Source organism: Phacochoerus africanus, chromosome 4, assembly GCF_016906955.1.
Source record: "Phacochoerus africanus isolate WHEZ1 chromosome 4, ROS_Pafr_v1, whole genome shotgun sequence".
In the NCBI taxonomy this organism is placed as follows: domain Eukaryota; kingdom Metazoa; phylum Chordata; class Mammalia; order Artiodactyla; family Suidae; genus Phacochoerus; species Phacochoerus africanus.
Window position 1 is genome coordinate 20,309,066 of NC_062547.1, and position 13,709 is coordinate 20,322,774.

General features: G+C 38.6%; 1 protein-coding gene across 4 annotated transcripts in view; it reads right to left on the minus strand.

The window, feature by feature from the left end:
* Positions 1-13,709, minus strand: part of TTC17 (tetratricopeptide repeat domain 17) — a 147,885-nt gene that overhangs the window by 41,663 nt on the left and 92,513 nt on the right. For all 4 annotated transcript variants that reach the window (XR_007134378.1, XM_047775947.1, XM_047775946.1 and 1 more), the window contains 2 exons: positions 6,278-6,537; positions 5,660-5,813 (listed from right to left, as the gene is read on the minus strand). Coding sequence is in view for 3 of the 4 variants with exons in the window: in XM_047775947.1 (XP_047631903.1) it covers positions 5,660-5,813; positions 6,278-6,537 (414 nt within the window). In the remaining variant the exon portion in view is untranslated. The remainder of the gene's footprint in view (positions 1-5,659; positions 5,814-6,277; positions 6,538-13,709) is intronic.

Consider the following 13,709-nt stretch of genomic DNA (forward strand, 5'->3'; position numbering starts at 1 on the left):
GCTGATGCTCAAGATGATGCAAGACACTGGAAAGAAACTGGAGGCAAAGATGGATAGCTTACAGCAAACACTGACCAAAGAGACACAAGATAGACAACGTAAACAAGAAGAGATGCAAAATACAATAACTGAAATAAAAAATTCACTAGAAGCAGCCAACAGCAGAATACAGGAGGCAGAAGAACAAATAAGCGAGGGGGAGGACAGATTAGTCAAAATTACGGATGCGGAACAGAAAAGAGAAAAAAGACTGAAAACAAATGAAGAGAGTCTCAGAGACCTCTGGGACAACGTTAAACGCACCAACATCCGCATTACAGGGGGCCAGAAGGAGAAGCGAGAGAGAAGGGGACAGAAAAAATATTCCAAGAGATAACAGCCAAAAACTTCCCTAACATGGGAAAGGAACCACTCACTCAAATCCAGCAAGCACAACAAGTACCATGTAAAATAAACCCAAGGAGGAATACACCAAGACACATATTTAATCAAACGGACCAAAATTAAAGACAAAGAGAAAATCCTGAAAGCAGCTAGGGAAAAGAAACCATTAACATACAAGGGAACCCCGATAAGGTTATCATCGGCAGATCCTTCAGCAGAAACACTGCAGGCCAGAAGGGAGTGGCATGCTACACTTAACGTGATGAAAGGAAAAAACCTCCAACCAAGATTACTCCACCCAGCAAGGCTCTCATTCAGATTTGAAGGAGAAATCCAAACCTTCACAGATAAGCAAAAGCTGAGAGAATATTCAGCAACACTAAACCAGCCTTACAACAAATACGAAAGGAACTTCTCTAGGCAGAAAAGACAAGACAGCAGCAGGAAACAAAAATACCACAAATGACAAGGCTCACCAGTAAAGGTATACACACAGTAAAGAGACGAAAGCATCCACGCACAATGATGCCCCCCAAATCAGAAATCATGAGAAGAGGTGGGTACAAACGCAGGATGCTGGAGATGAACGTGCAGTTAAGAGACCAGCAACTTAAAACAATGTCACATACATATAGACTCTTCTATCAAAACTTCGGAATACCTGCAAACCAAACATCTACAGTTGATACACTAACAAAGAAAAATCAACTCAAAGGCAACACTGAAGATAGTCACCAGACCAGAAGAGGAGAGAACAAGAAAAGAAGGGAAGAAAAAAGAGCAACAAAAACAAATCCAAAGCAATTGAGAAAATGGCAATAGGAACACGCATATCAATAATTACCTTCAATGTTAATGGACTAAACGCCCCAACCCAAAGACACAGACTGGCTGAATGGATACAAAAACAAGACCCAAATGCATGCTGTCTTCAAGAGACCCACTTCACTTCTAGGGACACATACAAATTGAAAGTGAGAGGATGGAAGAAAATATTTCATGCAAACGGGGATCAAAAGAAAGCTGGAGTAGCAATACTCATATCAGACAAACGAGACTTTAAAATGAAGACTATTTGAAGGGACAAAGAAGGTCACTACATCATGATCAAAGGATCAATCCAAGAAGAAGATATAACAATTTTATATATCTACACACCCAACACAGGTTCGCCACAATATACAAGGCAACTGCTAACAACCTGAAAAAGACAAATCAACAAGGACACAGTAACAGTGGGGGACTTTAACACCCCACTTACCGCAACGGACACATCAACCAGACAGAAAATCAAGAAGGAAACACAGGCCCTGAGTGATGCAGTAAACCAGATGGACTTCATAGATATTCAGACGACTTTCCATCCAAAAGCAACAGAATACACATTCTGCTCAAGTGCACATGGAACATTCTCTAAGACTGATCACATCCTGGGCTACAAATCCAACCTCGGCAACTTTAGGAAAACTGAAATCATATCAAGCGTCTTTTCCAACCACAACGCTATACGACTGGAAATCAACAACAAGAAAAAAACGGCAAAAAACACAAACACGTGGACACTCAACAACATGCTACTAAACAACCAAGGGATCACTGAAGAAATCAAAGAGGAAATTAAACAATACCTAGAAGCAAACCACAACGAAGATACGACACTCCAAAACCTATGGGATGCAGCAAAAGCCGTTCTAAGAGGAAAGTTTATAGCAATACAAGCCTACCTCGGGAAACAAGAAAAAGCTCAAATAAACAAGCTGCTAACTTTACGTCCAAAGCAGCTCGAGAGAGAAGAACAGACAAGACCTAAAGTTAGTAGAAGGAAAGAAATCATAAAGATCAGAGCAGAAACCAATGAAATAGAAACAAGGACAACCATAGAAAAGATCAATGAAACAAAAAGCTGGTTCTCTGAAAAGATCAACAAAATTGAGAAGCCTTTAGCCAGGCTCACCAAGCAAAAGAGAGAGAGGACTCAAATGGGTAAAATGAGAAATGAAAAAGGAGAAGTAACAACGGACATCACAGAAATACAAAGGATCCTAAGAGACTACTACATGCAACTACACGCCAATAAAACGGAAAACCTAGAAGAAATGGACAAATTCTTGGAAAAGTACAATCTTCCAAGACTAAACCAAGACGAAATAGAAAACATGAATGGCCCAATCACAAGAACTGAAATTGAAACTGTGATTAAAAAACTCCCAACAAACAAAAGTCCAGGACCAGATGGCATCACAGGTGAATTCTATCAAACATTTAGAGACAAGCTAACGCCTCTCCTTCTGAAACTATTCCAAAAAATTGCACCCATGCACCTACAGCCAACTAATCTATGACAAAGGAGGCAAGACTATACAATGGAGAAAGGACAGCTTGTTCAATAAGTGGTGCTGGGAAAACTGGACAGCCACATGGAAAAGAATGAAATTACAACACTCCCTAACACCACACACAAAAAGAAACTCCAAATGGATTCAAGACCTAGATATAAGACCAGACAACATAAAACTCTTAGAGGAAGACACAGGCCAAACACTCTCTGACATATATGACAGCAGCATCTTCTCAGATCCACCTCTTAGAGTACTGACAGTAAAAACAAACATAAACAAATGGGACCTAATCAAACTGAAAAGGTTCTGCACAGCAAAGGAAACCCTAAACAAAACGAAAAGACAACCCACAGAATGGGAGAAAATCTTTGCAAGCAAATCAACTGACAAGGGATTCATCTCCTAAATTTATAAACACCTTCTGCAGCTCCATATCAAAAAAAAACAAACAACCCCATCCAAAAATGGGCAGAAGAGCTACACAGACAGTTCTCCAAAGAAGACATACAGATGGCCAAAAAACACATGAAAAGATGTTCAGCGTCACTCATTATCAGAGAAATGCAAATCCAAACCACTCTGAGGTACCACATTATACCAGCCAGAATGGCCAGCATCCAAAAGTCTACAAACAATAAGTGCTGGAGAGGGTGTGGAGAAAAAGGAACCCTATCACACTCTTGATAGGATTGTAAATTGGTGCAACCACTGTGGAAAACAGGATGGAGATTCCTCAGAAAACTAAACATAGAACTCCCATTTGATCCAGCAATCCCACTCCTGGGCATCTATCCAGAGAAAACCATGACTCAAAAAGACACATGTACTCCAATGTTCATTGCAGCACTCTTCAATAGCCAAGACATGGAAACAGCTTAAATGTCCATTGACAGAGGAGTGGATCCAGAAGATGTGGTATATACACACAATGGAATATTACTCAGCCATTAAAAGGAATGAAATACCAGCATTTTTAGCAACGTGGATGGACCTAGAAATTACCATGCTAAGTGAAGTCAGCCATGCTATGAGACACCAACATCAAATGCTTTCACTGACATGTGGAATCTGAAAAAAGGACAGACAGAACTTCTTTGCAGAACAGATGCTGACTCACAGACATTGAAAAACTTATGGTCTCTGGAGGAGACAGTTTGGGGGGTGGGGGGATGTGCTTGGGCTGTGGGACGGAAATCCTGTGAATGATCATTATACAACTACAGATGTGATAAATTCATTTGAGTAATAATTTAGAAAAAGATAGAAAGAAACCAGGTTTAAGGTGAGGGAAGAAACATTTTCAAAATCAAATATTTGTTGAGACTTGTATCAATTAGGGAAAAAAAATAGCATGTCACATTTTATCTTTATAATCCCTTGATTGCTAGTGAGACTGAACATTTTCTCAGGTTTAGTGGCTGTGTGTGTGTGTGTGTGGGTGTGTGTGTGTGTACTTGGTGAACTGCCCATGTACTTTGCACATATTTTATTAAAATGTGGTATTCTTCCTATCAATGTGTAGGTGCTCTTTAAATGTTGATACCCTTTGCTTATCATATATTCTGTAAATAGAAACAAATATTCTGCAAAAATACTTTGTTTCAATCCTTTGTCTTTCTATTTTTCAGTGTTTTCTGATGCCAGAATTATTTTTTTCTTTTTCTCTCTGCTTTAGAAAGTCCTTTCTTACTTTAAAAGTATTTAAATATCCATCTAAAATTTCCTCTTTTATGTTTTTATTACATTTACTATTTAATCCACTGGAATTTTCCTTGCTATAATGATGTCTTACAGTTTGGACATCTGTTTCCTTGCTACTGCAGACAGATGTACTAGAGGAAGTGCTACTTTCTTTCTGTAACCTGTTAAAAACATGCTATCTTCCTTAAACAGCCATGACAAAATGTCCTTTTTGATGTTCTTAGTATTTTTCTCAAGTCACAGATCATTCTGGGATGTAGCCAAGTTGACCTCAATCTTTATATTTTATCATGTGTCCTCTTGCTTTCAGCTCCGGTAAGTACAACTTAAGATTCATTTTCACGAAATTATCTTGAACTTTAAAAGTCTAAGACAATGAAAATATCCTTTTAAGGAAGTTTTTGTGTGTGTGTTTTTTTTTTAAAGAAATTCTATCACCACTATTTCACTGTTGGAAAAGAAAGTAAAATAGACTCATGGCAATGGCCCTGAACCTGGGGTCCAAAGACAGACTTTGGAACAACTATGAACCTTGAACGTACACACCAAACTCTGATGAAAATGCAAAGTAGTTCCAAAGCATTTATCGAATATGTAAAGAAATATGTGACACACAAAACTGTTACTAGATAGTTAATATTTTTGAGCCCTACATGCCCAGTTCATTAAAGCTCTTTACATGTATAAACTCATGTAATATTCACAACCACCCTACAAGACAGATGCAATTATCCCCATTTTATAGATAAGGAAAATGAAGCACAGGGAACTAAATGGAAAAACTGGTGTCCAAACTCAGGGAGTCTGTCTCAAAGCCACATTTTAATACTTAATATTAATATTTAAACTAATATTAAACTTGACTGTCAAGGTAAGAATTAAGATATTTAAGATGGTAAGAATATAAGACAAATGGCCAATTTTAAAAAGATCAAGTACGTGTCAAACTTTTTTTTTTTTTTTTGGCTGCACCTGTAGCATGTAGAAGTTCCTGGGCCAGGGACTGAACCTGTACACAGAAGCGACTCCAGCCACTGCAGTGACAACACCAGATACTTAATCTGCTGAGCCACATGGGAACTCCAAAACAAACTTTTTACATCAGTGACTAGTTTCTTGTTTACTTGGCTCAATTACCTTCTCATCTGATCTACTTCAAGTCACAAACACACACTTTGTGAGAATTGAGACAGTGAAATCTGAAAGAAAGTGGCATATTAAACATTCAAATTTACCCTGTGGCCCAGGAGATGCCACCTTTGGGCCAGTGATCTCCAGGTTTGCTTGGTTACGGTGTACATTTTCTACCTGATTGGATTCCACCTTTTTTCCAGGCGTTTTCTTATGCTCCCCTTTGGGTTTCTTTACACGTTTGACTTGGAATGTGATCTAGGAAATGAAAATATGTTAGGGACAAATGAGAACAATTATCACATCTGTCCAGGGCTGTGGGATTGGTGGCTTTAAGAAGAATCAGTTCTGTGCTAGGCTTAGCGTCTTTACTTCCATTTAATTATTAAAGGTCTAGATGAAAAGTGTTTAGTGAAATCAGCAAAATAACCTAGCCTTGAAAGGTACAGAGGAAACTAAAAATTAAGATGTCTGAACTAGGCCATTCCCAGTTTGCAGGTTTGAGCATGGCTTCATACCCATCCATTTCCTCTGCTTCCTGGAGGAGCCAGCAACACCCAAGTAACGTGAAATGCTTCTGGCAGTACAATTCCCATGTGAGGGTTGACTCGAGCATGGAGTAAAGTAGTGCCACATACCCAACAGAAACATTATACTTGCAAACTAAGCCATCCAAAAATACGGACTACAATTTGTTAAGACCTGAGCTGGCAAACTCTTACCCATTCTGTTGCTTCATCATCTTCACTTCTGCAGTCTCCATAGCAAGAGCTCTTGGCCACTCCATCTTGGGGACCTTTCTTCAGTACGCGTATCCCCTGTAAATCCAGACGCCTTCCTTTCATCTCTAATGCTCCCCCAAAGCCTTCCAGAGGCCATGCCTGTTGAAATTCATCCACCAAAGCCAATATCTCTTCTGACATTTTTGTTTCATCTGAATTCTCCATCTCATCAGAACCATTGCTTTCCTCAACCACTGTACCTGAAATTCAAGTGCCAGCATGTTATTAAAAATTACACAGGACTCATTTGACTACCAGAGTGACTCCAACTTTGCTTTCTGAGAAAAGTTTTGGCTCTTCTCAGAGGTACTTCTATAGCTCATATTCCTAAAAATATCATTCGACATCTTCAAAATTCATAATAAAATATCATCTTTGTCATCTAGCTTTTATAAAAAAAACTTGGCTGAGAAAAATGGCAACAGCTTGATGGCAGGTAGTCATAGATTATGTCATTAGTAAGAATAAAGATGGCTATTTTATATGCATATATTTTTTGGAAAAAAAAGACCAATCTGCTCTAGATATAAGACATAGATGGCAAAGATAAAGTTTATTATGATATTTAATCTATAGGCTTCTTCAAGCTTTATTCAAATAGCATATGAAATACAGCTGCATGTTCAGACCATACAGTCTGTTGCCTTAACTGAACAATGATTTATTTAATGGAAAATTATCCTAATTTTACATGAAGTCTCCCATTTTCACTAATGGTTGATATAAGAAATAGCAATATACTAGTGTAATTTTTCCAAAAATGGTTAGCAGGATATTTATTATGTTGCTCATGTATCTGATGTAGACTTCTGTGGATGTTTCTCAGTGCTATGGCCTAATAAAAATTCTTTCTCCTGAGAAGTCAATATGTTTGCATTATTCTAAACTGAAGGTTACACAACCCTACAAGTTCTCCTCTATGCTTAACTGGAAAGCTTTGGACAAAATTAGTCTGAAAGTCTTAATAGAAAGTTTCTTTTTTTAAGAAAAAAATCTTTACTATTTACTTTGGCTATTTTGAATTAATGGCTGAATCGTATGTTGTGTGTTCTGTGAGAGTTATCTCCAGTCCTTTTTAGAAGTATACAGGGTACAAAAACAAGTAACAAAGTAAAATGACTCCTTTTGGACAGCCTGAGAGCTTGTGGTTGATTGCTCACAAAATGCCAGTCTACGTTATCCCAATAACCTTTAATTGGTAATTCTGGTTTGTTCCGTAATTTAGAACATGGCATTAATAAGGCCAAGGTCAGCAACCTCAGATCCACATCACCAGGCCTATAGCCAAAGTGAGTGACTCATCTTAGAAATGCATCATTTTAGGGAGTTCCCACTGCGGCACATTGGCTTAATGATCTGGCTTGTCTCTGTGATATGGCAGGTTTGATCCTCGGCACAGTGGGTTAAGGATATGGCTATGGCATAGGATGCAGCACAACTCACGTTCAATCCCCAGTCCAGGAACTCCCATATGCTGTTGGTGTGGCTGAAAAAGGAGTGGTGGGGGTAGGAAGCGCATAGTTTTAGTTTCTGAGGAGGCTTGAGGTAAGAAAGGTAGCTGAATGTCATGGCTAAAAACAACTAAAGCTTTGAGCCCTTCTCATAGAAGGTCTACAGTACCGCCCTTAGCTCTCTAGTGGCATCTCCCATCCCAGTTTCTATTCCAGCTGCTAGGCTGGGCGTTGCACTAGAAACCTCTGTCGTCCTTTCTTGTCTTTCATTTTTTTTTAACAAGGAAAAACTTTTTAACTACTTACTTATACAAGGGACCCCTAGAAATATATGAGGCTCAAAATGTGGCCAGAGATTCTCCATCATTCTTTTCTTGAAAAAGCAAATAGGGCTCTTCTATTTGTTAGCAAGTAACTACAAAATGTACTGTTGTCCTTTCAATTAAATTTCTTTTAGGTTTTCTGAACCAATCTGCTGGTTTCTATTGCTTATTATTAACATTAGTGTTCTGAAACAAGCATAAAGTCAATGGGAGTCTGCAAACTCCTTTTTTTAAGATATTTAGATTAAAATGGTTGGTTACTTGCTAAAACTACATGGTCAATAGTATAAATGTAGGGTTGACGAAGAGTTCTAATTTTTAGTTTCTATCTTGTTTGCTACTGTATCCCAAATGTCTAGCATTGCACCTGGCATACAGCAGGCACAAAAAATTGTAGACTCAATTAATGGGAACTCAGGAATAATTTGCTTTGTGAGGTCTTTGAAGACCTGCTGTTTCTCTTTTGCTTTAGCAATTCAAGACTTTTAAAACTCTAAAAAAGTGTACTTTCAACCAAGATGAAAAGTAGGCGACAGAAAGGCAGACATCAACATCTTTAGCAGAGGGTCTGGCACCCTATGTGACTTACAAACTTCTCAGTAGCTAACCCAGGAAGCAGCTGAAAAAGATTGCTATAGGAATCCCAACCAGGAGCTGAATTTGAATTGCCTGGCATATCACTTGTAGCAACAGTTTTCTCTAAGTACTCCTCATGTTTACTTTAGCTTCTGCTCCTTCCTTCTCCTGTGGCTACCGTGGGATTCTCTGCACCTAGTCCTGAGACAGAAAAGGATTTCTGACTGATGTGGCCATAGCCAAGGATATGGGCTTAAAGAAAAGTGGCTTTTGGTCAAAGACAGAAGGCAGGAAACTAATTCTCCAGTGTATAGTTAGGCTGCATAAGGATGCTGGGTATGGAAGCCTTATTTCCATTCAGTAACTACTACTATTTAGAAAACATTCATGAAAGAAAGAAAGAAAACATTCATGTTTAGTTGCGAAGAGTTCTGCAGGCCCAGGTCCCAAAGGTTAATACTTCCCTGTGCCCTTATCACAAGGTAATAATATACATTATTTAAAAAGTTCTTAGAGAAAGGGCCTTCCTAAGGGAAATGAATATTCAATCAAGAAAGACTATAGAACTTGCTGCAGGTTTCTGCTGCCGGCAGCCATTCCAGCTTTTCAAAGGCTACTAGGGTTGGGGTAAGAGCAATTCCTAAAAAACAACACTAAAGAAAGGTGAGGAACGGGGAAATCATAAATGTGCTATGACACAGAAGAATATACCAACCTTTATTTATTTAGAGCCTACTATGTGCCATCTCCGTGCTATATGCTATACAGGTGGGGACAAAAAGAATCTGATCCTGTGGAATTAAACATAATCAAGTTGGAGGCACAAAACTATATATATATATATATATATATATATATATATATATATATGAAACAATGAGAGAACAATCGCATTTAAACATTTTTTTCTAAAGGAAAAACATAATTGATTATAGTCGCACAATGCTTCTGACACGAAGCAGACTACCCGAGGCAGGATTTAGACAGAAGAGAAGTCTAGGGAGGGTACTCCCAGAGTGACAAAACTAAAAAATCAGGTACATATATACTCACATACCCATGAACACATACAGATACAGGATAAGGAAGGTATATGTGAAGGCACTACTGACTTCAAATGAACTTGAACAAAGAATGCATATAGAGTATATCAGCAAATACGATACTTAGGGAAGGAGGGTGACACTGAGAATGGGAAAGTTGGGAAGAAGATTCCTCTGGTTTGTTAAGCAAAGAATAACAAGACAAGAGCCAGTTGGTGTATTAGGGGTCTGGGGTGGAAGAGAGGAGGAGGACAGAGGACTCAGAGACCAGTTAGAGAGCGGTTTCAACAGTCTCCATGAGTTACCTAAAGAGAAGCTGACTTAGGGTGGTGGTAAAGGGGAACTTTTAAAAAGGGAGGGGAAAGAGGTATATAAGGAAATGTCAATGAAGAAAAAAAAAAGAATCTGGTAATTAAATGGATATGATATAATGGCAAACAGAATAAATCCAAAGATGATTTCAAGATTTTAAAGCCTGATGTGAAATAGTCAGCTTTTCACTATGTGAAATTTTAGAATCTGTGAATATGAAAACATAATAATGCTATTTACAAAGGCGATGGCATTAGGAGAGGACAATAAGATAAAGTGTTAGGATTTCAGACACTTAATTCATTTAAATATCTGTTGAGTTCCCTGGTGGCCTAGTGGTTGAGGATCTCGCATTGTCACTACTGTGGCATGGGTTCGATCCCTGGCCTGAGAACTTCCACATAACACAGGTGCACCAAAAAAGAAAAAAAAAGCAAGCTGATTACATTTAAACATTTGTTGTTATGTGCTTAATGAAGTGCTGAGAGCTCAGAATAAAACAACCCATGGAGCTTATAGTCTAGGCCAGAATGGATGGAGGGACATCTCTCTAGATACTGTCCAATAAGCATCTGGAAATGCAGAAGTCAGGAATTTTAGAGGGATCTCAGAAGGCTTTAAATCACAGGTGAAACAAGAAGAAAAAGTAAATTTTAAGATTGCTGCTTCTAGAGCAGATGGTATGATATAAACTGGATACAGAGACTGAGACCCATATCTTTATTTTTTTAAAATTATCTTCAACCTGTACCATTTTCACACAGGAAAAAGGAGAATAAATATTGTAAAGTGAAAAGACTGTAAACACCCACAGTGAGGCTTCTATGAATTCATTCTGATGAATCCTATCTTGAAGTACCAGAAAAATTCAGAGCTGAGTTTCAGCCCTGTGAGGTAACTGTGTAAGAATCACAGGGACAAGGAGAAGTGCAGACAGATGGAGAGAAGAATATGTAGTTTTGATTATAAAAAGAAAAGGAAGGAAGAGAAAAAAAGAGTAAAAAGAAAGGAAAAAAAGGAGAAAAAAAAGTTCACTATAACTTTGCAACGTTCCAGACACATCTGGAAATTTATGGTTAGGTCTGGGTACCCCAGTTTCAAGAGATTTTTCAAAGTGGAGCACATTCATAGAAAAGTGACTTGATCAAAGTATTCAAAATCATGTTAAGTGAAGAAGGACCAAAGAAATCAGGGGTGGAAGGAAGAGTAGGAAGTAGAAAGAGTAGCAGGAAGAGTAGCTGAAACATTGCACATACATGCAGACTTGCCCCCAGACTTGAAAATATTTTGCTAGAAGGATTAAAAAAATCTCAGAGAAAGCACTTTAAGGATGGTGAAGGGACTAGAAATTATAATAAAGAGAACCTACTTAGATCTTCTGCCCATTTTTGGATGGGGTTGTTTGTTTTTTTGATGTGGAGCTGCAGAAGTTGTTTATAAATTTTGGAGATTAATCCCTTGTCAGTCTTGCCAACTAATCTATGACAAAGGAGGCAAGACTATACAATGGAGAAAGGACAGCTTGTTCAATAAGTGGTGCTGGGAAAACTGGACAGCCACATGGAAAAGAAGGAAATTACAACACTCCCTAACACCACACACAAAAAGAAACTCCAAATGGATTCAAGACCTAGATATAAGACCAGACAACATAAAACTCTTAGAGGAAGACACAGGCCAAATACTCTCTGACATATATGACAGCAGCATCTTCTCAGATCCACCTCTCAGAGTATTGGCAATAAAAAGAAAAACAAACAAATGGGACCTACTCAAACTTCAAAGTTTCTGCACAGCAAAGGAAACCCTAAACAAAACGAAAAGACAACACACAGAATGGGAGAAAATCTTTGCAAGCAAATCAACTGACAAGGGATTCATCTCCTAAATTTATAAACACCTTCTGCAGCTCCATATCAAAAAAAAACAAACAACCCCATCCAAAAATGGGCAGAAGAGCTACACAGACAGTTCTCCAAAGAAGACATACAGATGGCCAAAAAACACATGAAAAGATGTTCAGCGTCACTCATTATCAGAGAAATGCAAATCCAAACCACTCTGAGGTACCACATTATACCAGCCAGAATGGCCAGCATCCAAAAGTCTACAAACAATAAGTGCTGGAGAGGGTGTGGAGAAAAAGAAACCCTATCACACTCTTGATAGGATTGTAAATTGGTGCAACCACTGTGGAAAACAGGATGGAGATTCCTCAGAAAACTAAACATAGAACTCCCATTTGATCCAGCAATCCCACTCCTGGGCATCTATCCAGAGAAAACCATGACTCAAAAAGACACATGTACTCCAATGTTCATTGCAGCACTCTTCAATAGCCAAGACATGGAAACAACCTAAATGTCCATCGACAGAGGAGTGGATCCAGAAGATGTGGTATATATACGCAATGGAATATTACTCAGCCATCAAAAAGAACGAAATACCAGCATTTTTAGCAACGTGGATGGACCTAGAAACTATCATGCTAAGTGAAGTCAGCCATACAATAAGACACCAACATCAAATGCTTTCACTGACATGTGGAATCTGAAAAAAGGACAGACAGAACTTCTTTGCAGAACAGATGCTGACTCACAGACATTGAAAAACTTATGGTCTCTGGAGGAGACAGTTTGGGGGGTGGGGGGATGTGCTTGGGCTGTGGGACGGAAATCCTGTGAAATCAGATTGTTATGATCATTATACAACTACAGATGTGATAAATTCATTTGAGTAATAAAAAAATAAAAAAAAAAAAAACAAAAAACATTGTCGGTTACCAAAAAAAAAAAAAAGAGAGAACCTACTGAAGGAAATGAGGATATTTAGCCGAAGGAAGCAAAAACGCAGGGGATGGGAAGGCAGGCAAAATAGTCTTAAATATCAAAGGAAATGTGACATTAATGAGAGATACGATTTTGTCAGTCTTAGAGGGCAGGACTAGAAATGAAGTCATATTTTAGCTCAACATGAAAAACTTATGAGTGGTCAGAAAATGGAATGGGCTACTCAGGGGGAGACCAGGTTGACCAGGCTTGGAGCAGAAGCAGAAGCTAGACAATGTTGGGATCACGCTGAGAAGGAGAGGAATATCAGAAGGTGATTAAAAGAAGGTGACAGTTTGATAAGAAGCAGTATTAATAATCTTGGAAGACAGGTTTCAAGAAGAGTTTTAGGGGAGTTCCTGCTGTGGCACAGTAGGTTAAGGATCCAGTGTTGTCTCTGAAGCAGCATGGGTTCAATCCCCAGTCTAGCACAGTGGGTTAAGGATCTGGCATTGCTGTAGCTATGGCATAGGTCACAGCTGTGGCTCACATTTGATCTCTGGCCTGGGAACTTCCATATGCCATGGGTGTGGTGACACACACACACACACACACACACACACACAAAAGGAAAAGAGTTTTAGGGAGCAGAAGCTGGAAAGATCAGTGCTACATTCAAAATGAAATAGACTGACAATAAACAGAGGTAAAGGTCACACAAAGAGATGACCAGCAAGACAATGTTCTTCCTTTAAAGTGTGGACTCAAAACATATTCTCCAGAAAGTCTTATATGATTAGTATCAACAGGTTTTACTATTAGACTGGTTTCTGAAGCAAGCGGGTGCTTTCTACCTTTAAGGATAAGTTACTTTGTTTCTCAAAATAAGAGAGTAGGAG